General features: G+C 43.4%; 1 protein-coding gene and 1 pseudogene across 2 annotated transcripts in view; both read left to right on the top strand.

The window, feature by feature from the left end:
• Positions 1-8,961, top strand: part of LOC311199710 (DNA mismatch repair protein Msh3-like) — a gene marked incomplete at both ends in the record, with an annotated part of 46,966 nt that extends 38,005 nt beyond the window's left edge. The window contains 4 exons of the mRNA XM_084273847.1: positions 2,950-3,136; positions 3,340-3,469; positions 5,624-5,798; positions 8,853-8,961. Of these exons, the coding sequence (XP_084129973.1) occupies positions 2,950-3,136; positions 3,340-3,469; positions 5,624-5,798; positions 8,853-8,961 (601 nt within the window). The remainder of the gene's footprint in view (positions 1-2,949; positions 3,137-3,339; positions 3,470-5,623; positions 5,799-8,852) is intronic.
• LOC311199749 (tubulin polyglutamylase TTLL13-like) overlaps positions 1-22,816 on the top strand; it is a 176,020-nt pseudogene extending 153,204 nt beyond the window's left edge. The window contains exons 3-8 of the transcript in view: positions 19,892-20,022; positions 20,944-21,100; positions 21,390-21,536; positions 21,694-21,779; positions 21,921-22,146; positions 22,608-22,816. The product of the transcript in view is annotated as a tubulin polyglutamylase TTLL13-like (transcript). The remainder of the gene's footprint in view (positions 1-19,891; positions 20,023-20,943; positions 21,101-21,389; positions 21,537-21,693; positions 21,780-21,920; positions 22,147-22,607) is intronic.
• The last annotated feature ends 1,191 nt before the right edge of the window (positions 22,817-24,007 follow it).

Raw genomic sequence — 24,007 nt, 5'->3', positions numbered from 1 at the left:
ATATCCCACTGTATTGTCACCAGACATATTGTTAGGGTGAATGCAGTATTAAAATGTAATCAAATAGTTATTTTTGTGTACATATAAAAGTCAGAAAAATATCTGACCCCATTGGAGGCAGGGTGCCAGCAAAAGTGAGGCTTGGAGACTTCATTTAGGACCCTATGTAAAACAAATGAAAAAAGGCAGACAAACAAGATGATTTAAGGGGTGATAGCTTTAAGGCTCAGTATCTATAACATTTCTCTTTGCATTTTTACCCTAAAAGTTCATTGGGATAGCACCCAGGTATTAACTGTAAATTAGCTGCTAACAGTGGTAAATCATCTTCATTCTATTGAACATCAGGAGAAAGTTTAATGTTTTGACGTATAAAAACATTTAAGAGGCAAGCTACATCTAAATGTAAATTGAAAGCGACTGAATCCCACTGTAGTGGGATTTATAGTGGCTGTTTTAAACCTGAAGAAATGTTTAAGCAATAGGTGTTTTGTATCAAAAACTTCATTAGATCAGGAATAACACACAGTTGGAGCAATGCCTTCCTGCATATTAACTGTTAGTTTGATAAATGCAGACGTCCACATTAAAATATTTATTCTTACTTTTTTTGGATAAAATTATTGACGAGATACATTTGAAAAACAAGTGTGATTCTTCCTTCTAGTGTCAAGGGCACAGGCAGAAAGAACAATTTTATCCATTTTCAAAGGAAGATATTTCAGAGGTTTTATATCATTGAGAAACATACTGTTTTGTTTTTTTTTTTTAAATCTGTAGATGAGCCTGAGTTGGATTTGAATGTTTCAAGATGCTGAAAAGAAATCTTCTTTTGCAGCTGTTGTTAAGAACAAGAGAACGATAATACTAATTTCTGTTTGTATCTTGAGCATTTAGTGAGGAAGTTCTGAAAATTATTTTCCTGAATGCAGATAAGATGCAAAATGGCTAAATGATTTTGAGGGCTCTATGGATCTGATGCAATCCAAGAGAAAAATAGAAATGAGAACTCTGAGTGTAATCATGCTAAGTTCAGAAAAGACAGCCTGTTAGATGTTCTCTCTGTAATGAAAAGCCAAATAAAAATTACATTGTAATAATGCTAGGGTTGTAAATGAAGTTGAAGTTGCCCATTATGGAGCCAGAGACTGTTTGGACATGAAAAGTATTGGCTGTTCTGGTAAATTTATTTGTAGTTAATAGTGATAAGCATAGTAATGTTGGAGTATACCTACTACACGTGCAATCTTAAGTGCATACTCAGTGAAGTGCTGTTTGCTTGTTGTATGGTAATGCCCTGCCCATCTCCAACCAAGATCAGTTCGTCACAAGATTCACATGTCATGGAGTGACACATGACACCATACAAAATTTCCAGGGCAGGAACCAGAGAACCTACAGAAATCATAATTTTAATGTGTCCAGCCTATTTGTAGCCAGTTACTCTTGGCAATCAGAGATCCCCATAAAATTATGAGTATCTTGTTAGTGCTTCTGTAGGCAACAGAAGCGATTACATTAGAGAGATGCAGCAAAAGATTGAGAAAAAAAGGCTGTCTTGGGATTCTCTTTAAAGGTTTTGATTGGCTTTAAATACTGTTGTGGCCAGCTGTTATATTTGAAAATGTGATATGTTAAGCCCAAGAGTCAGCTTTCCTTAAATCAATGAGGTTTGTAAGTAACTATACTGTTGGCTGATGAGAGCGAACAAATCCGTTCTTGCAGCTGTACTCCGTGGATTGCTCATGATAACCTATCTCAGAAGTGGTATTGTAATGTGGTTAATGTAATTGAAAAGCATATGTGGGAAAAGGAAATTCTTTCTGCCAGTTAGAAAGCGTATTAATTGAATAGGTTAGGAAAGCTGCAGAAGAGAAGAACAGGGTGGATTACCAGTCGGTTTCTGAGGTGAAAACTGTTTCCTGATTTGAGATAGAATCTGACTTGAAATGGTGCTAAAAGACCTGTATGAAACGTGAAGGAATTTGTGTGCCTGAGTTTGCATGTGTATGTGTACAGAGCGTAAGAGAAGCTCACCTGCTTGGAGACCATTAAGTTCAGGGACATTTGTGGAAAAGGATGAGGAGAGAAATGTTTCTCTTAAACATGTTTAAACATGATAGTAAGATTGTGTACCTGTGTAAGTAGGGGAAATCATTGTTATGTTGTTACAGCCTGAAGAAACTAGCTTCTGTATCTGTTTGGATGCTTAAATACCCGGTCACCTTGAGTGTCCACTTTATCACTACATGGAGATTCTAATATCTGACACTTTCAGGTCTTGTAGGCATTTATAAAACATGCAAATTACATGGTCACACTAAACCAAAGAAGTAAAATTTGTTTTCACTGCTACATTTGCTGTTACCGTTCTAGTGAGCTGAATGGTATGAATTCCCAGGGTCCTTTTTAGGAGAACAGGCTGCCTGCTACTGTTTGTGAAGGTAGAAGAATTGCATGATAAGAAATACCCCCTTGTCTACCTCATCTTTTTCCTCTAATTCCTATAGTTGACATGTTATGCTGAGATTCCTGTCTACAGATTTACCTTGGGACTAAGATTACTGATGGCCCAGAAAAATTCTCTGCTGTTCCTACAGTCTGACATTCCCCAGAGGCCCATAGGGTCAGTATAGTCTTGGAGAATGCAGGCAAGCCTTTATTAATGGTACATGAATATTTTATTAATGGTACATGGATAGATCTTTCACTCTTTTAGAGTAACCTCACATCTGCAGCATGTACTCTTGCAGCTTTTTTTCCTAAGCAGTAGCTTGTTCTGGAAGGTGAATGTTCTGCCTTAGTTTTACTGCTCTGCTTGGATCAGCAACATGACATTTATAATAAAATGGTTTCATTATAAGAAGGTTTGTTTTTTTTTTTTTTCCCCAACATTATCTGGCATTTATTTGAAGTTAATAAATTGATCTGTTTTGAATCTCAATGCAGAATGGGTGCAGCAGACAACACTTACAAAGGTCGAAGTACTTTTATGGAAGAACTGACAGATACTGCTGAGATAATAAGAAAAGCAACTTCAAGATCACTAGTAATTTTGGATGAATTGGGAAGAGGAACTAGCACACATGATGGAATTGCTATTGCTTATGCTACACTGGAACATTTCATTAGAGTTGTAAGTGTTTGATCTGACATGTGGTTGTGAATGCTTTTTCAGCCTGTACCATGTTAGGCTGAACTGGACATGATGCCTGTTTCCTTGTAGAAATGTAGCATGTCTAGACTCAGAGCAAAGGGGCATGGATAGAGGATACCAGTGTTGTGTTTTATAACTGTTTTAAGCCAAACCTTCTTACATGCCTTACCTCATTGTTGTAGGTGGAGTCACTGACACTGTTTGTCACTCACTATCCTTCGGTTTGTGAGCTAGAGAAGATGTATCCAGACAAAGTTGGTAATTACCACATGGCTTTCTTGGTGAATGAGGAGGAAAGTGCTGAACAAAAAGGTACAGTATAAATCCATCTGAGGTTTTCACACAACAGGTGTAGGCAGAAACTGTAGAAGTGTAATTTAAACCTCAACATGAAAGTTACATGTTCAAATTCACTAGAATATCAGCCTATACAGAAATTTTGGAGGGCTTGAAAACTGTACAACCGTTTCTCTTTCACATTTAATACAAGAATCAGTAACCTGGGTCAGATAAAAGAGTCACACAGCTTGGTAACTCACAGTAGATGAATACAAAGGATTAGGGAGGAGGGATTAGGGATCAAATGTGTGTTAACTCTTTCTCTAGAAGATCTCACTGTCTGCAAACATTTGCTCTTTTGGGGGCTTCAAGAGCTAGATGGTTTTCTGATTTTTATTATTTTCAACAAGGTTGTCTAGTTTCTCTGTGTGTGCATGTGTACTTTTGGCATCTTCATCCTATTGTGTAAGCAGTTTTCACTGCATTGTGTGAAGAACAACTTCCTCTTGTTTGTTTTGAAACTCTTTTGAAACAACATGTAGCTTCACCTGGTGGTCCCAGTTCTTTGAATTGGAAGAGGCAGAGGAATAATCTTTGTTCTTCCTGTCTGTGCCATGCCTAATTTTGTAGATTGCTGATCATAATTGCATCCAGTTCTGCTCTTGCCAGGCAGAAGAGTTGCAGCATTTATGCTTGTCACTGTTGCTCTGAATTAGTATTTTCAGTAAAGTTTGTCAGCTCTCTGCTTAGCCCTTTTCCTTGTTTGACAAGTACCTTGAGCCTCTCTAACTGCAGTGATGATCACCCTTCATGGTGAGAACTGACTGTTACTGTAAGTTTCCTATCTTTTAACCAATTATATACAAATGCAAAGGCATTCCTTTTAGATTATGGCTGCTTAGTTTTCAGAGGAGCACTTGATGCAGGGCTCTTGTCAAATACCTTTCGAAAATTCACACAGGGTTTATCCACTACATGTGTCTTACTCACATGGCATCCAAACTTAGAACAGATTTGTGATGTAGGAATTCCCTCCATACCTTTGCTTTTTTTTCTTTTTCTTGATGTATCAGGTTTAATCAGGTGCTTGACAATTCTGCTTGTATTCTGGTTTTCCTGCTTTGCCTGAATTCTTCTTAGGAATATTGAAGAATTGATATGAGCATCAGCATGTCCTTTGCTCACAAAGTTCATTAACTGGAGTGTTGATCTTTGATCCCATGATACAACTGAGATGTTACCAACATTCAGTACTTACTAGTCCTTAACAGCTGTGTCCACAAAGCCCTATCATTTATGTTTCACTTTGTCTTATTTCATGTTTATGTCCTGCTTCAGCATTTCTACCTTAAATGTTATTTTACCTGAACCTTCAGGTTATATGTAGTCTTTACAGTTTTGCTACAGAGAGACACAATAGCCTGTGAGCAAAAATGCATCTGTGTTTCTTACTCTATAACTTTAGCTTCTGTTGTCTTAACATTTTAATTGTTTCATTTAAGGTGAGTTTTATGGCATGTTTTTTCCCAATCTTTGACTTAGATAACTCAATTCACCTTGAGTCATTATCAGTTATGGAAATGTCCATTGTTCCAAAATCTTGCAGTCTTAAAACAGAAAAGTGAATGGTACTGAATGATGTTGTAGAGTTTCTGGTCTTTACACAAGGCCTGGCTTGTGCAGAGTTGCAACAAGGATGTCTTAAGAGGAAAAGGAAGGAGTCATAGGACCTATAATGATGTCTTTTACATTTGTACCTTTTCATCCTGTAGAAAACCCCCTAGCAGAGGATCCACCATCCCAACTTGTATTTTTTTCTAAGCATTTTTTATGGCTTTCAGCCTCCTGGTAGGCAGGAAGCTTTTTAATGTGGTGTGGTTATGGACTTCTTGACTGATAGGTTACTGACACTGTCATTGCTTAGCAGACATGAGATGGAGTGTCCCAGTTGCAACATAATTAATCAGTTTGACGTACAGTTTTTGACACACAGAGATAAGTCTGCTAAAAAAGACACCAGGTAAACATCTATTTAAGAGTTTTTTCATTCTCACAATGGGTAGGTAAAACAGAAGAAATCATACCTGAAGCATGAATGGCAATGAGACCACAGTCTTTGTCATTTCAGTCTTTGGTCTGCTGTGTTTTATTAACATAATAGTTTCTCATTTTGGTTGTATTTTTTAGGATTTGAACACGAAGAGAATCCTGAATTTATCACTTTCCTTTATCAAATCACTAAAGGAGTCTCTGCAAGGAGTTATGGGCTAAATGTTGCCAAACTGGCAGATCTTCCTGAAGAAATCTTGAAGAAGGCAGCTCACAAATCAAAGGAGTTGGAGAGGATAGTGAATATGAAAAGGTCAGAACAATTGTGATTTCCTTTCTCCTCAATGAATATTCAGCTATGAATTTAAGAACATTTCACACAGTATGCATTAAAAAATGTACAGTAAGAACTACTTCAGCTACCCTCCTCTACTTTTCAGGGAAGACAGTGAAACAAACCTCAAAAAAAAAAAATCTTAGGGAAATCGTGCTATCTCTTTCAATCAAAGCTTTAGATTTAAAAGGTAGATACTATGTCAGAGGTTAATTGCTGCTCTCTGAAACAGGATTGGAAAAAACTAAATGCATGTTGAGCTAACATTAGGAATAAACTGTGGGGGTTTTTTTTCTTATGCTAAATACGTAATGTATGCTTTCATGTATGTATTTTCTCTGTTTTCAGAGAAAATATTTAAACATATATTTAATATTTAGAATATAACTCACATCTAGTATCTCTTCTGTTCTACCAGCGATAGTGAAAATATTAATATATTTAATTTGGAAAGGATATTATTCTCCGTGGAACTTGTATTTGCATAATACAATATAGATGAATATTCTTCAGTTTAACTTAAAAAATTAAGTATTTATGATTTATTTTAAGTATTAATAATTTATAATTTATTTTGTTTACCTCCTCCTCCCACTCCCCGACACAACACACAAAAATTTACTGAAAGTTTGGGCGTTTTAATATCTTTCTGCTAACCACTTTTCATTTAGGAGCTTATGCACTTTATATAGAGACTAGTTATGAAAATTCTTATGTGTGTCAAATAGTATCACCTCTATAAAACCTGTAACATTATATATATAGTTTAGATATAAGTATGTGCGAGCATTCATATTAATTTCCACTGAATTTTTTGTTATTGTTGTTTTCAGTGGCAGTCCTATCAGTAAACCTTCAGGAATATAATAAATTAACATCCTTGTTGCCTGGTGGTTGTAACTAATCCTGACAGAATAATTTTGTATGAGAAAATTTTGAGTACTAATTATTTGTAGGTGCAAGCAGTTCTTTTGAAACTGAACAGTGCTTAGTGCTTAACACCAGTTTTTATCCCTTTTTCAAAAAGCAAAATAATTCTTTTGATGATACATGACAGTTTGTGGGAAAAATAATGTGGTGGCTTCTGTTAATTGGAAATAATAGCCCATAATTGACAAAAGTAAAACAACAAATTACTAGCAGTGACTTGACTCTGTTGTTATGTGGGGTTCTAAAATCAAGGAAAAAAAATGTTTTCCAGAAAGGTGAGAGTATGAGCTGGAAGGGTAGTGTTACTGTGTAATAAAATTAAGATGCAAAATAATACTATATGTACAGTTAGCTTGTATTACTTTGTTCTGTGAAAATCATGCTAGCATATTACTTGGACAGGGCACAGAGTTCTAGTGTGTCTCCAACCTGTGGGCAGTAAAACTACTATCCAGTGATGTCATTAGAAGATTGATTTACAGTGCCCATGGAGGGGTAGCATGAGGGCTGACCAGCCAGTTTTAATTAAGGGACTTAATTGTGCCCAGTTGTTCAGCTTTTGAATAGGTAGGTAAGCGATTGTCTCTATTTTAGATTTTGGTATAGAATTTGCTTCTGTACTTGTGGTGGTTTGGCCCTGGCTGGAGGCCAGACACCCACCAAAGTCGCTCTGTCACTCCCCTTCTCAGCTAGGCAGGGGAGAGGAGATATAATGAGAGTCTCAGAAGTGAGATGAGGACAGGGAGAGACCATTCCACAATCAGCACCAAGGGCACAACAGACTCAACATGGAATAAAATGCACCTATTTATTACCCAACTGAAACAGGGCAGGGTAATGAGAAATCAAACCAAATCTTAAAACCCCACCCCTCCCATCTTCCCAGGCTCAACTCCACCCCCCATTTCTCTCCCTCTTCCCCCAGCAACACAAGAGGATGGGGGCTGGGGTCAGTCCATCAGATGTGGGTAACCTGCTGCCTCTGAGACTAGCTTACACCATGTGATGTTTGACGCTTTCTCTTCTCCCTTTAAGGACAGTGAGCTACACAGGGGGTGAGGGACAAGGGACATCCAAGGCACATCAGTTGGTAATTCATCAGATTTGACCTGTAGCAGGTTATTCCTTCACTGGAGACCTTTTGCACACACTTTGTAGGGAACTTCATGCAGCTGTATAAACCTGGAGCTCAAGTCAATGACAAAGTAAAAAAATATCCCAACAAACAACTATTATGTCCAATGACTTCAAAGAGTATAAATGATTGTATTAATTTTTCCAGTTCTCCCGTGTAGGTCATTATAGAAATACTTGCTTTTGTATATTCCTGTTTATTTTCCCTTATTACCATGATGTCATCTAAATGCCAGAGTATTTTCCTATACCTTCTCCTCAAAAGAGGCATTAACAAATTCAGAATTTGGTATGACATATCAGTGGTAGGAAATAAAAATTATCATGAACTTGGGAATAAAACTCAGACCTCTTCGTAGCAGTATACTTGTGGTGTAACAATACCCACAGGCTAGCTGTCTTGTCTTAGTTTTTAAAACACATTCATTTTATTTAAGAAAATCCACTGTGTAATTCCATCCAGTCTTGACATCTTTGTCATCAGGAATGTATTAACCTATTTTAAACATCCTGTTGTTATTTGTGTCAGCTCTTTTTAAATCAAAAAGTATTAAAAAAAGAACACAGAAGGATGTGTCTACTCATTTATATTGAAAATATCTCTTTATGGTTCTACTAATGCACATTTGTTGGAATTGAATGCTGAAAATTAAACAGTGCAAACTACAATGCTGTTTGTTGCCTTTGCTCTTGCTCAGTGTTCTATTTCATCTCATCAGTGTTTCTAGTGCTCTGAAGTTAGCTATAAAATTAAATTGTTGACTGACAGAGCCGGAATAAATATGTTTGGAAATGTTAACTAATTGTTTAAAGATCACATAACATTTTAAACTGTGCAAACTGCTGGTTTTGACTGTGTATAAAATTTTGCATAAGACTATAGGGCTTTCAAGGTTTGATGTGTTTAATTTAAAAATACTTCCACATTCTGACTGATATTTGTTTGCCCCCCACCCCCCTTTTTTCCAGGAAAAGGCTAAAGTGCTTTGCTGAAGTATGGCAGATAAATGATTCTCAGGAACTACAGAAATGGAAAAGTATGTGTGAACCTGAAGATGAAAGAAAGGACAGTTTTTAGTCTTCAAATCATGCTTAAAGATTGAAAATATTGGGGATGCAAAATACAGATCTGAAGACAAACAGATTATAGGTGCATTAAGCTGACTTTTCTGCCTTTTGAGAGATAAGAGATGATGCATTGTGATATGATGCTCCACACCCACTTCCTGATTGTATCTTTCTCACTCCACATTTCCTCCCTGAAGTGTTTTCACCCTTTTCCTTTAATGCAAAATGTCTAGTGGCATTGGATTTGGTTTCTAATATGTTTAGAAAACAAGAGAAAAATTACGTTGATAAATAATTTGGCAAATATTTTTAAATAAAATAATGTCTTTTAAATTTATCACATTTCAATTTCTATAAAAATCCCTCTGTGTTGCAAAAATGTAGCTGAGTCTTGACTATGCTATACTGCTGTGCAACTGGTAAATGACTGCCATAAAGAGACTTTTTTGGTTTGTTTGTTCTAGTATTAATGCATTTAAAAATCACTGGTTTTGTAGATCACCCTCTAACATGCACCATGAATTACGAACAGTGTGTGGCTGGATAGGAGAGATGGTGCAACTAGTAGTTCTCAAAGCAGCAGCACAAAACACACATTGACTGGTTTTCCTCTTCATTCTTATGCATACCTGCTTCTTTTTCAGCTTCAGCTTCTGATATTGGCATGGTCTGAAGACTGACATACCCTAAATAATGTTGGAGTACCATAAGATGAGATGAAAAAGGCAATTCAGACTATGCAACTGACATCCCCTGTGCTCTGTCAAATGCAGAGTAAAGCTGGGAAACATGTTTAAAAACAGAAATGATGTTTTTTAAATTTTGAGTGTGATATCCAATTGATTTTCCTTTATAAACATAACCACTTGCTATGAAAGTGGACAGTGATGTCCAGACACTTAAAACTTGGTAAATACTTTGTTGTGTTTAAAAAAAAAAAAAAGTGGAAAGAAATTAAATAAAATATAGTCTTTATTTTAGTCTTTTTTATAGTCTTGATGAAATGAGGTTTTGTAATCTTGGAGACAGCTGAACCTTTCTAATTTTTTTCAGTTTATATTTTTTTTTCTGAATAATGCATGTCAGATGAAGATGAAGTAGTGATATCACATGGGATTGAATTAGCCATTCCAATATAGAGAACTTCATGCAGAAAAGCTTGTAATTTTTTTTACCTGTGAAAAACAATTGCTAACCTGCACCAAAGATTTTTTCCTGATAGTTCAGATGACAAAGCATAATTAAAAAAAATATATAGTTTGTCTGCTTCAAATAGCAGCATCTATTTAATACAAGCATCTGCTTCTGCTGTGTGTGGTGTATTGATGTAAATCAGAAGAGCTGAAGAAGGAAGCAGTTTTTTAAGGTGTTGTTGCCCAAGTGTTTTTAGCTTTGCCACATGTTGTGAAGCACAATGAGTGTAATACTCCATTATTAATGCACACAGCTGTGGTGCATTGGAACTCAGGACTTGTGACCACAGTCTTCAAAGAGAATAAATAAGCCATTACTGAATTCCCATATGTGCTAAATGTGCCTTTAGTGAGACTCTCTTTACCCTCAGGGGAGCATTCAAACTGTGCCTCTGACAAGGAAAAAAATACCCACTACACCTGTATGAAGTCTGAAAAGAATTGAGAAATACAATTAAGGATGGAGAAATGGACATGTTATTACTGGCCCCTTCATACTATCAAGAGCAAAGCAATTACAGCAGGCTTTTCTCTTAATGCCTGCGATCGTATTAGAAATAACTTCTGAATTTAGCCCTGCTCAGTTCAAGGACAGAGTTTATCTTGCTATCCCAGTAAGGTTTATTTCTAGATGTGCAGGCTAATTATTAAAGCCACTGTTTTATTCTCTGCTGATTCCTAGCAGATAGGTAAAAAGTTACAACCATTTGAGGATGCACTATGAGGAGATGGCGTACTATTGTTACATGTGTTTGCTGCTGATTTTAGGATACATCTGTAATGAATCACACAGTACAGTGCCACTTCATCTAGAGCTTCTTCTGATGACGTGGAGCAGCCACCCTCATTAGCAGGGTGAGTGCCACGTGAGTGTGATGACTCTGGGATGTGACGAGTTCAGACCTCACTTGGGTACATTTGCAGAGCATGAGATTAGGTGTAGTCTAGACAGGCAGCCAGACAGACATTCCTTGGCCTTTGTTAGCACAGAACACTAGAGGGATATAAAGAAACAAAGGCTTGCTGGAAAACCTGCAAAGGCATTAATTTTGTAGGAGGTTTGGGGTTTTTTTCCATGTTTTTTTGCTGTTGTAAGCTGGGACTTGCGTGTCTGTCATAGCAGGAGTTCTAAGAGATGGAAAGATGAGAAGCCTCTTTTGTGTTTTCCTTTTTTTCTCCTTTCTTCTTTTCTTTTCAATTCCAGCGCACTAAGTTTCATCATAAAGACAGTTTGAAGTACGGTTTTTGGTAGGTGGTACAATCCTAAACACGTGCCCAGTTTTTAAACCAGAGAAATAAACCTTTTGTCCCAGTGCTGAGTCAGCAAGTTTGGATCTTTCATGCTGACAGCTGCAAGACTAAAGAAGAGTGATCCATACACAGAACATGCTTGGTTGTAGTGGGAATTCGTGCTCTTCTGGAGGTCGCCTTCAAGAAAAGAATGTCTAAATATCTTTGTCAAAATATGAATATTTTTGGGAACCTGCACAGTGTTGGCTCCTCCTGCCTGTGCCAGCATGTTACTGACAATAGTAAGATGTAATACTGATGTGAAAAATACAGATTTGTACTATACATAAAGGTATGGTCTCCCTGAAAGACTTTAGCACTTGATGGCTTTTACCTGGTTTCCTGAAGTATTTATCACTTCCTTAGGCTTTCCCACTGTTTCCTCTCCCCTGCTCTTGAAATATAAATTTTAATGCCTTTGTGCATCTTGTCTGGAATGTTATTGCCTTTAGAAACCGCAGTGCCACAGGTTAGCAACAAAAACTGGTAGATGGTTTTGATGGAAGAGAAGGCGAGAGAGGGCTGGGTACACTTGTCACTGCCTTTTTGTGTTTGGTTATGTAAGAACGTAATTATAGAATACCCAAAGTAAAACACATTACCAGTAGCAATTACCTTTCTTACTGGCATACAGTGCCTTTCACTGAAGTAACTCTCAAGAGGATTTTCCCATGTATCACAAAGTTTTCCAGAAGCATTTATAGAAATTACATTAATTTACCTACCACATAAGTTTACAACCCGTATAAATGAATTTAAAGATCACTGAAATGTCATCTGAGTCAGGTATTGCAGTTAAGTCTGTTCACTGCAATGAAAGTATTATTTATTCAAATCTGTGGGAAAGCAAAGCATCCAAATATTTCTACTATATGTAAAATTCAGTGAGAATTTAACTCAGTTATTTGAATTTCTTGCAGGTCTGACATAAGTGCATGTTTCATAGGGAGATAAGAGTTTGGTAGATTGCATTGCACTGAGAGAAGTAGGACGCTGCTCCAGAATCTGGATCACACTGCTAGAATGGCTGTTGGAGGGCCTCCTCCCCACTCTCACCCCAGGTGGCCACTGCAGTCTCCTTCAAAATCTTAGCACCAGCACTGCCAGTCTTGGACAGCAATCTGAAATGTAAGTCTGAGCCCTCTGCCTCTTCCCCCTCTCCAGTTTTACAGCCCATGAATGGACTGGATGCTTCTCATCACCTTTTAATTGTTCCTAAACGCAAAGGCCACAGCAAGCGGAAATTTACCATCACAGCATCATTTTCCCATCTGTTTTCAAAGCCTCCCTCACGCCTCCCTGCAAAATCCTTGACACTTGAACCCAAATCAAATGTTTGTTAAATCCCAATTCAGTTCTGGGGGACCTACCAGTCCAGCTGGTAGGTAAGCATAAGATTCAGCTGTGAGACCACTTATTTGGGTCTTAGAACCACATCAGTCCAGTGCTGTTGACGGTCCTTGTTTTGTAGCTCTGCTTAGGAGAAGCTCTGGATTTACCCAGCTTGGTACAGTCCTGTACTAAAAATTCTCTTACCAAAATTATAGAACTCTGCTCACTTTGACAATGCTTCATTTGTCACTGTACATGGCTAAGCACACTTGGTGTGGAAATCCTTCCCTTGAACCGTATATTAGTTTCTTCCTCAGCTACTGATGCACAAGCTTGATGACTTCCTTAATTACATTATAGATTTTTCTCCTTGCCTAGCCGTAAAGACAAGTAGGAAGCAAAGGATGTTCTCTTAATTAAAAAAAGAAGAATTTCTGAAACATCTTGTTTTGTAAGATGTGAGTCCTTGCAGGTCATGCTATTAATTGTGAAATAATCTATTTGTCCGAGACTAAACTGGATTAAGTCATAAATGAGCTGTAAAGAAAAGGATGACAAGGCCTAAGATACTATTCAGGGGAAATAAAGGGTGAGCAAGATAAAGACAAATACAGAAATCTAGGAATAATTCACTGTTCTAAGAACAGCAATAGGAAACGGAGTGAGCAGGCACTGGTTTGATGCTTTGGCTGTAGGTAGAAGACATAAGGTGAAGAGAGCTTGCCCAAGGCTGAGTGCTGCAGTGAGCTCTTGTGCTGTTGCTGTGGATGGCCAGCACTCAGACTACAAGCAGTATCTTTCCTTCAGAGGTGTGATCAAGAGCATCTTGCCCAAAGTAGTCACAGGGAGATGGAGGTGGTGCCTGGTCATAGGATTCATGTCATTGACATCGCAGCTTGTGGAGGATGAACTAAGCCATCAAGGGAGGGCAGGGAGATAAGTTTGATGGCCCCTCTCCTCTCTGTGGGTCACACACAGAGGTGTTCTCATCACTCATGATGGAGAAGGCGTTTTTATTCCATCCTCAGCCCTGCACAGGTTCATCACAGAATAAAGTTCAGCCCTGAAATACAGGGCTTTGCCTGTCTTTTAAATATATATTTATATAATGTTCATTAAAAGGCAGAGTTTTCAAATATATTTTTTGAACTTGCAAGGAATTTTTAAAATTTTGACTGCCTTCCTTCCAGATGTTTCCTTCTAAGTAACAATATTTTGGGGGGTATTATAAAATGAGGTAATTTTTATTTAAAATACTGGTAGATGCCCCTAGTAACAAAACTGAAAAATACTTCTGATTTAAATGTATTTTTAATGTTTGGGTCTTTGTTTGTGGCAATCGGTGATTCCTGGGAAAGAAGGGATTGGAAAACACAGCAAAATTTAAATAAACAATCTGCAATGAAGAAGTAGAAATCAACATTGCTTTTTACTTACAATAATCCAAATATCCAGGGTGACTTAAAACTCGGTGTCCTGAATACCAGGAAGATTACTAGATATAATTATCTCACTCTTATGTAACACAAAATAAAAAGTTTCAGTCAAGTGCTGAGCTTTTCCTTCTGCCTACATACTGAAATATTTCTCTTTGCATATTCCCCTCTGCGTAAAGCATTAGAAATTGACTGTCACCTTAGAGCATTTCAGAGTGACTCGTGTATTGTGTGAGCACATGTTTTTAGTTCTCAGTTTGGGGAAGGGGAAATGACAGCACCGTGATGCTCACGGTTAGAGGCAGGTACCACTGAATTTGCCATACGGGACCTCCTTTTGCTGGTAGGTCTGTCAGGGTGGGGGACTGGCGTTTGCCTTTACATGGCTGAGTAGGACCCTCAGCCTCCCCCAGGGCCCTGGTCCTCTGGCTGGACAACATCACTTGGGAGTAGGGGGGCTGTGGGTGGGGGAATGCCAATGTCCCTTCCCTGCGGGATCCAGCGGGACAGGAGGACCAGGCTTGTGCCCTCGGAGGACTGGGTTGTTTAGTCAGCTGAGGTTCCCACTGCTGTAGAGGAAAGGAGAAGGGAAAAGGTCTGTTCTCTAGTTGATCCACCACAGGGGACAACACCACACAGGGCAAATATTTATTTAGCAGTGAAAAGGCTAAAGATCGTTCCTTAGATCTCTACTTGGATGTGCTAACAGGCAGCTTGTCAGCCCCCCTGTGTGCCTCAAACTTCTCTATTGCAATCACTGGAAAAACAAGTGCTTCAGTGAGAGCAAGCAAAGAGGGAAGTGGGGGGGATGTTTAAGGAGAAGACCTTGAAACAGCGTTTTTGTCAGAGTTTAAGTCAGCCTATTCAAAAAGCATATCTCCAGGGAGTGATAAGGCTTGTAATTTGGGATTTTTTTTCAAAACTCCAAAGTAACTAAGTTTTAAGAAAGCCAAGTACACAACACCAAGGTACGTTGAGCTGGCTTTTCCAGCTGGAATAGCTGGAATGCTCCCAGCTATTAAGATTGTCACATTGCAAGAAGCATAGTGTCCAGGGAGACTTCCCCTCTTCCCAGCTGGTTGGTATCTGTGGTGTTTATGTTCTCCTTAGTTATGTCTTGTGCATACTTTGAGTTAATGTCATTTAATTTTGGCTCACTGAAGGCATCTCCGTATACTGCGCTCTATTTGCAGTACTTTACTTAAGCAAAGACTGCATTAATGCAATAATTAGCTATATTAAACCAGCTGATCATCTATGCAAATTCATATTTTTAATAGCTTCCACATAGAAAAATAAAGCCCTGCTAATCCTTTAATTAATTTGCAATCTAAAACTGTGTAAGCCTTTGACACTCTGTTTTCAGGAGCAATTAAGTTCAAGCCTGTGGCCAATGGTAAGTTCAGCTTGAGCCTGTGTTATGTCCCACAAGCCATCAGGATGAGCAGCTGTAGTTTTCCTTCCCCTCTGTACCCAACAGCTGGGAAAAAATCTCCACCTGTTTCCCAAGTGATGTGTGGCACACAGGCAGCAGGTATGCTCACATTTTATCCACTCCCACAGAGTTTTCATTCTTGACCTCAAAGATCTTTTCCAGCCAAAATGATTCTGTGAGTCTATGATCCTAAACAGGACTGTTTTAATTCCTCTTTGGGTCTCTCCAAGGCACCTTTGCATACTAACATCCTCACCACCATTGCTGCCCAATTTCCTTTAATCACAGTCTTACTCCATGTAACAGTTCTAACAGGCTTTGCAGTATGTTCTTCATGTTCACCGGTTGTTTCTCAGCTGGTATGTGCTACAACGATCTCATCCATCATTGCCAATAATTTTCCTTCCTCCTGATGAAGACAGAGGGTGTTCAACAAAAATAAAATAGCCCCTTGTCCCTGAATTTAAACTTTCCTCTGTACAGCAGCACCTTACAGCTAATTCCTCCTCCCTCTGATAACCAGGCATTTCAGCGGAGGCTACGACATTGCTCTGGATTTTATATTCCCAGTGCTTTAATGTAGGAATGCTTCCATACATTCCTTCATTGTGCTGTTCTTCAGGCCAGCGTGTCCTGCAGTCTCTCCTCTCTACCCCAATTTCTGTGAAGACCTGTCCACATGCCTCATAATCAGATGCAGGCTTGATGAGACCAGGCACACAGTAAACAAGATGCTTGCCTGCAAGGATCTCTTCCTACAGACTGGGAAATGCTGGACCACACATCTCCTTGCATCTTGCCAGGGTGAGTGGGTTTAGTGCTACCTGCAGTTTCTCAGCACATCCTCAGTTCTAAAAGCTTTATCTTCAGGGCCCTTTAAAAATGTTCCCAGACACTCTAGTGAGGGTCGATTTAGATTCTAGGTTAGGAATTGGTTTATTTCCCCTGTGTTTTACAAAATCCCAGCTAGCATTGTCTGCATAGCTTTGTTTTCAATTTACACATTTAATAATTTCTTCCTTCTGCATTTTTGGAATGTAGGAAAGAGAATGATAGGGAGAGGCATTTTGACTCCTCCTCCACCTTTATATGGTAATCCTTTAATACTTCATTTCAACACCATGGTGATAAAGCAAGGGAATTGTAGCCTTCCAGTACCTGAAGGGGCTACAGGAAAGCTGGAGAGGGACTGGTTATGAGGGACTGTAGTAGAGAGGACAATGGAGAACGGCCTTAAGCTGAAGGAGGGAGCATTTATATTAGATATGAGGCAGAAATAACTCCCTGTGAGGGGAGGCCCTGGCGCAGGCTGCCCAGAGAAGCTGTGGATGGATGTCTCCTCCCAGGCAGTATTCAAGACCAGGTTGGATGGGGCTTTGGGGCAACCTGGGCTAGTGGAGGATCTCCCTGCCTGTGACAGGAGGTTGGGACTAGATAGGCTTTGGAGTCCTTCCAACCAGAACTCTTCTAGGATTCTGTGAATATCTGAAATTAGATTTTTCAAGTCTGGACTTCACTTGGTATTTCAGTTTTATATCCACTAAGCCTCGAGGCACGTTGATAGTGAGTGGCCCAGTGCTGCACATCAGTTTCCCTTAGCTTGTTTGACAGATCTCTGTGATCACTACTAATAATTTTAAAAATTTCCCTTCCATTTCCTGTCCATTGTCTTTTGGCACCACAGATAGCTGCTTTGTCAAGCACTTACTGAAAGTACATTTTCTTTTTTTTTTTTTTAAACCCCACTCACTTCCTCACTTTCCTAACAGACCTCACAGTGAAACTGTCTGCTAACATACCAGTGTAACTGCCCTGCACTGAGGAGGGAATCGGCCCACTGTTGCTGTGAGAAAGGAGCAGAGGAACTCTGAAGGCGACTGAGCAGACCCATGTCATGTGTTAGTGAATGGGGGGTGCTGCTCCTACAAGAGCTTTCTATTAAGCACTGAGCAGGTGGGCTCTTCTCTAGGCTTGGACACAGCCATGGTCTTGGAGGAGAGGAGAAAGTGCCTGTGGCAGCGATGTGTAATGCAAATTCCTGAGGCTGCTAAAACCCCGAGGAGACAATCTCAGTGTGAACGCTAAACTGTGTTCCCTCAGAGCTGTGCTTGAAGAGGAAACATGCAACATCTCCTTCCTTCACGCCTCCAGCCTCCTACCATGCATTTAGCAGAGCAGGAATTGTCTTGGCTGATAGGTACAGGAGAGCTTAACTATCTTGCATGGTCCTGTCTCCTTAGAGGCTTGTACAGCTTCTCAGTGGTGCTCATGAAAGCCAGCAGCAGGCCAGAAATCACTAAGAGGTGCTGCCTTGGTTTTGCCCCAGCTGAGAGCTGAGCCCCACGCAGACGATTGTTCTTTAGGAGGGAGTGTGGTGGGCACTACCAGGACAAGGTAGATACAAGTTGGAAATTAGGAAAATGTTCTTTAGAATGAGGGTGTTACATCACTGGATCAGGTTGCCCAGGGAGGTAGTGAAGGCTCAGTCCCAGGAGATACTCAAGGTCTCTGAGCAACCTGATCTAGGCAAGATGTCCCTGCTTCCTGCAGGGCGGGTGGACTAGAGGACCTTTAAAGGTCCCTTCCAACCCAGTATGAGCATCAGCTTCAGGTAGGGAAAAATGCCAAACCCAAGACTTTTTCCAGTGCACAGTCTGCCTTCTGTTTGAGTTTCCCCCCAACGCGGCTTCTTAGGCAGCAAAGATTGCTGATGGCTTCTTCTCATCTGTCTGGCCTCAGCTAGGTCAGCCCTGGACTATTTGTGCTTCTGATCAAACGTGTTGCCATATTCCAAGTTCCAGGAGCATGGAAATGACATTTTCAATCCGCACAGGGGCCAGTGCCACCCTGTGCAAGATCGCCAGGAGCAGGAGGCCCGCTGTGATGCCAGCAAGCAGTGGGATGTGACATCACGTCGTTGGGTGGTTCTCTTGGGGCACCGGCAGAGCCTGGCTCAGTCTGGCTCGTGCCTGGACTCCCACTGAGCGTGCCTGCGAGGTGTGGAGGCTCGAGCCAGGCTTCTCTGGGTGTTTTGGTGTCTGCCATTGGCAGCTTTGGTGCCCGTTCAAGAGCCGTGCGGTGTGTTTCCCCAGCCCTGCCTGGCTGAGGCAGCTGGACACTGTGTGGTGTGCTTTTGGCATTGGAGGTGAGCCGTGTGAGGAATCGTGGCTATGGGGTGGCCATGGGGTGGGCTGTGGGGCTTGGGGAGCTGGGAGGGTGTCCTTCTGGAGCCAGGGGCCAGGGACCTGCTTCCTCCTCTCCCCTTCCCGGGACAGCCAGTGACTGTGGCCCCTCTCCCTTCTGCGGTGCAGGTCTCCCCAGCCCGCTGCAACAAGTCAACATGGCAACAGAGGAGGAACAGTGGAGCTGCCCCATCTGCCAGGGTGCTCCAGGTGACATGGCTTACGTGACACCCTGTGGCCACAAGTTCTGCCTGGGCTGCGTCCTGCGGTGGGCAAAACACAAATCATCGTGCGCCCTGTGCCGGCAGCAGGTCAACACCGTCCGCTTCTCCCTGCGGTCTGAGGACGATTTCTTGGAGTTGGATCTGCCACCACCATCAGATCCACTGGAGGACCATGATGACCAAGAAGAGCAGGAGATTGAGGAGCCGGCACCCAGCAGAGATGTGGCTGGCTTTACACCTGAGGACTGGGCAGACTATTTCCGCCAGTCTGAGGAGACACTGGAGCCCCTGCTCCCCTGGCTGAACCAGCATCTGCCATCTGGGGCTGAGTGGTGGGACGCAGATCTTCTGAAGAACACCGTCATCTTTGTTCTGTGCAGCCAAGGACTGGACGAGGTGTCCATGGTCCGTACCCTGCAGCCCTTTCTGCACGACCGGACAGCCAACTTTGTCAATGAACACATTGAGGTCACGGCAGAGAGCTGCAGGGAGCAGATGCTCCTGCACATGGGCTTCCCATTCTACGAGGCTGCTGAAGATCAGGAGTACAGCCCTGCCACCAGCCCTGTGCCTGCCCTCATCCCTGGGGGGACTCCTACATCATCACCGGAGGAAAGTCCTGTTCCTTCACCGCAGGAGACTCCTACCACCTCCTCACAGCCCACTCCTGCCCCCTCGCCGGTGGTGACTCCGTCTTCCAACACCAGCGCAGAGGAGGAGTCCTTGGAGGAGTTGGGACAGGAGGTGGCAGCTTCCTCCATGGCTGCCCAGGGCAGGGAGTCATCACCCGGCAAGAGTTCCACCTCTTCACCACGGCTGACTCTCTTTTCCCTCTGCACCTCTTTCAGAAAATCAACCACTTCCCAGGCATGATGGAGATCTGCCGGAAGGACTTGTTAGCGCGCAACCTGAACCGCATGCTCAAGCTCTTCCCCAAGGAGTACAAGATATTCCCCCGCACTTGGTGCCTGCCAGCTGAGTGAGTGATGGGCATTAAAGCAGCTGAGAGCAGGGATAGGAAATGAGGCAGCGGGAACCTCTCTGTGGTGGGCTGGGGGGGTCTCTCACACTTGGGATCCCTCCCTGTGTCTGAGCGGTGTGTCGGCACACGTCTCTGGCTTCAGGCCGTGTGCCTTGCAGGCAGAGTGCAGAGGGGCTAAAGCTGGGGAGGGGCACCCACCCGGAATGCCAAAGGGCAGTGGGCGAGGGAGGAGTGTGAATCGGCTTTTGGCTGGAAGGTGTCTCTGCAGCTCGGAGCGAGCAGGAGAGGCGGCAGTGGCGGGGCGGCGGGGCAGGCTCTCGTCTCCCGGGGGCTGGGGCAGTGCCCATTGCTTGCCCGGGAAGGGCACGGGACAGGGGCACGAGGCGGATACACCCCACCGATGGCGATGGCCCCTGTGTCTCTGCCAGCGCTGCAGCAGAGCACGCTGAGGCCAGAGGGTGGTGGGAGAGCGCGGGTCACTCCGCTGAGCAGAATTCTGGGCACAGTGGGATGGAAACTCCCACCAAGGTCCCGAAGCTTTGGGGCGCACGGCCTGGCTTCTCTCCTCACGTACGGGCGAGCAGTGCTCGCAGCGCGGCTGAATGTGGCCCAGGATCACTGGGTGTCGTGGCAAGGGGCCAAGATGCCCATTCCTAGGCAGATTTTACTCTGGCCGTTGCCTGAAAACCTAGAATCAGGGCTCCCATCACCTGCTCCATGGCCACACCCACCTCACGCTCAGCAGGATTTTCCCTATTCCTGACCAAAAGCATCATTGCTGCAAGAGCATCTCTTTGCAGGCATCTGACTGTTCTTGGGGCTGTTTCCTGGAGCCAGGAAAACTTGCCCTCTGTTATGGGTGAGCTCAGGGGATGGGGGTTTTTTGCAGCTCTGAACAGCCCCCACTTCCTCCCACAGCTATGGAGATTTCCAGGTCTACAGAGGCAAGAGGAAAACCGGAATGTTCATCTGCAAGCCTCCCAGTGGCTGCCAGGGAAAAGGCATCTTCATAACGCGAAACCCAAAGGAGATCAAACACGACAAGCGTATGATCTGTCAGCAGCACATCTCTAAGGTAACGGGGACAGTCTCAAACTAGAAGTGGGGGTGTGCAACCTCGCAGCTCCTCCAGCATCCCACATCCCCCTTGTGTCCTCTCCCTGCACCTTCCTGGACCTGCCAGGGGCACAGAGGTGGTCGCAGCTCAGCAAAGGCCTGGCGAAAGCTTGCCTTTCTCCTCGCTGCTGAGGGGCCGGGGAGCGGCACAAGCAGGGAGACAGAGCAGCCAGCCTCGTGCAGGGCAGCCAGCAGCCGCCTCGCAGCTTTTGCTTTTCTCATGTCCCTCCTGCCTTTTTTTCTCACAGCCTTTCCTCATTGATGGCTTCAAATTTGACCTTTGTTTTTATGTGCTGGTCACCTCTTGTGACCCACTGAGGATTTTTATCTACAAGGAGGGTCTGGCCCGCTTTGCCACCAAGAGGTACATCGACCCCAGCAGCACCAGGAACCCAGTAGGAAAGGCAAGTCTGGTGGCTTCCATGGCATGCAGCTTGCTTCTTTCCTGTTCTTTGCACCCTCTGTACCTCTTCCCAGAACAGTCTGTGAGCAGTTTGTGTTGGTGCCATATGGCTCATAGTAAATGAAAGCCTCTCACGTTTCCTCTCTCAGGATGACACCTGCATGCATTTGACCAATTATGCCATCAACAGACGCAGTGAAAACTTTGTCTGGGATGACGTGAAGGGCAGCACGAGGTACGGTCTTGTGGGGATGCTGCAGTGCCTGGGGCACGACCTGCAGGAAGGCTGCCTTTGGGAGCCCTGTTTGCCAGGGCCTTTCTCAGGGCGATCGTGGTCTCACAGGGCAGCTCTTAGTGTCTTCTGTCCTGCACACAGGAAACTGTCCACCCTGTTTGTTTGGATGAGAGAAAACAGCTTCAATAAGGCCAAGCTCTGGGAAGATATTGAAGATCTTGTTATCAAGACACTGATCTCAGCTCAGCCCATTGTGAAGCACCAGTACCACAGTTGCTTTCCCCAGCACGTGACTGGCAGTGCCTGCTTTGAGATCCTGGGCTTCGACATTTTACTGGACAGAAAGTTGAAGCCGTGGCTGCTCGAGGTGAGGGGGGAATCTCCTGCTGGGCTGAAACAAGACCGGAAGCAGTGGAGAGCCGACAGCTGGCTGGTCTGGGGGGAGGCTGCGCAGCAAGGAGCTGTTGGCTGAACAGAGCTGATCTGCTTCAGAAGGGCCTCCTGGGTTAAGTCAAGTACCAGGCGAGCTGCTGTAGCCTAAGCGGGACTGGAGGGTGTCCCTGACCGTTCCCTGGACACCCTCTCCAACAGCAGGGAGTGCCCTGAACCCAAGGCCTTCTTGACCTGTAAGAGCATCTCAAATGCCGAGAGCTGCTCCACACCCCCAGTCCTGCGGGCTGTGGGGTCTGAGTGGCCGACCGACTTCATCGGAAAGTGTGTGGTAGGGCTGGGGCTGGTTTTGGGTCCAGGGATGAGGTTGGGGCTGGGGCTGGCTGCTGGCAGCGCTTGCTGGGTGCTGGAGTGTGAATTAGCTCCTTGTTTTGGCAGGTGAAGCACTCTCCCAGCTTCGCCTGGAGCGGGAGGTGAAGGATGCACTTCTCCGCGATACCATCAGCCTGATAAACGTGCCTGCCTGTGACAGAAGGAAGGTGCTGCAGGAAGACAGGCAGCGCGTAAAGGAACGGCTCCTGCACAACCATCAGACTCTCCGTGCATGCAGGTACCGCTCTTCCCCATCGTGTCACAGGTCCCAGTGAGAAAAGATCTCCCCAAGGCTTCAAACGTAAGCTCACGGATGCTGTGGCACTCTAAGGCCTTGGAGGAGAAATCTCCCAAGCCATTGGCATCCTGCAAGGAAGCGCCAGGGCTTGTCTCTGGGCACGAGGAGACTTGTGGCGCTGGGTGCTCTGGGTCCTGTGCATCAAGGTCCATCCCCATCGAGCCCACTGCCCGGGCTTTTCCTGCTGCGGGGGAGAGTGGGTGGTGGGTGGGCAGGAACCCCACTTGTAGTTTGGATCAGAGTCAAGGGGTAACTGAGTCTGCGCAAGACAGAAGGTTACTTGCGGTGACAAAGAGGAGCCATCCGACTTCATCCCCATGTCCCTCAACGACCACCACCAAACAGCAGTGCGCAGGCGCAGTGGGGAGGAGTTGATGGAAATCACTTCTTGGAACTCATTTTAATAGGAAGCGGGACAGGTTATGAATATGTACAATTGTATGAGTTAACCGAATGATTTTTGAATAAGGATATGGTATAAAAGTGCTACAAACTCTGACCAAAGGTGTGCCTACTTTGTTAGGTACCAGCTCTTGCAAGAATGTATAATAAATTACTGTTTCACTAACGTGTGTACCTCAAGTCCTTTCTTTAGGACCATTGGCATTTCTAACACTCAGACACCCCTCACAACATTTGTCTTCCAGTCCCCTCAGCAGCCTCTTGCCCCTCCTTGCCTAAATGAAGCTTTGGTCCATATTAGAGGGCCTGGGGATCTACAAGGAGGCTTAGAGCTGGAAAAGAGGGCATTGGGCCCCACACAGGAGAGTCTGGACCCTCAAAAGCAGGGGTTTGGCCTTCAGAACAGGACTTTAAATGCCGACAGTGGAGCTCTAGGAATGGAAAATGTGGCTTTCCACCCCAAAACCAGGTTTGGAGCCCTGAAGAGATGCTTTGCAGCCTAAACCAGGCTCTTTGGAGTCTGAAAACAAGGCTTTGAGCATGAAACAAATGAGGCCTTTTTCCCTGAATGAGGAGTCTGCACCCTAAAACCAGGCTTTGGGCACCCACAACTCTGTGCTGAATCTTCTAAACTGGGCAATGATTCCTAAAAGCAACACGTTGGAGCCAGAGAAGGAGTCTCTGTACTCTCACGTTGAGGTGGTGGGGGGGCCTTCAAAAGCAGGCTCGAGGCCTTCAAAGGGATGGTCTGGGCTCCTAAGGAGGG

Source organism: Gallinula chloropus (assembly GCF_964237585.1).
Source record: "Gallinula chloropus genome assembly, chromosome: 21".
Classification (NCBI taxonomy): domain Eukaryota; kingdom Metazoa; phylum Chordata; class Aves; order Gruiformes; family Rallidae; genus Gallinula; species Gallinula chloropus.
Note: the sequence above shows the minus strand (reverse complement) of the source record. Positions and strands in the feature narration are given on the sequence as shown.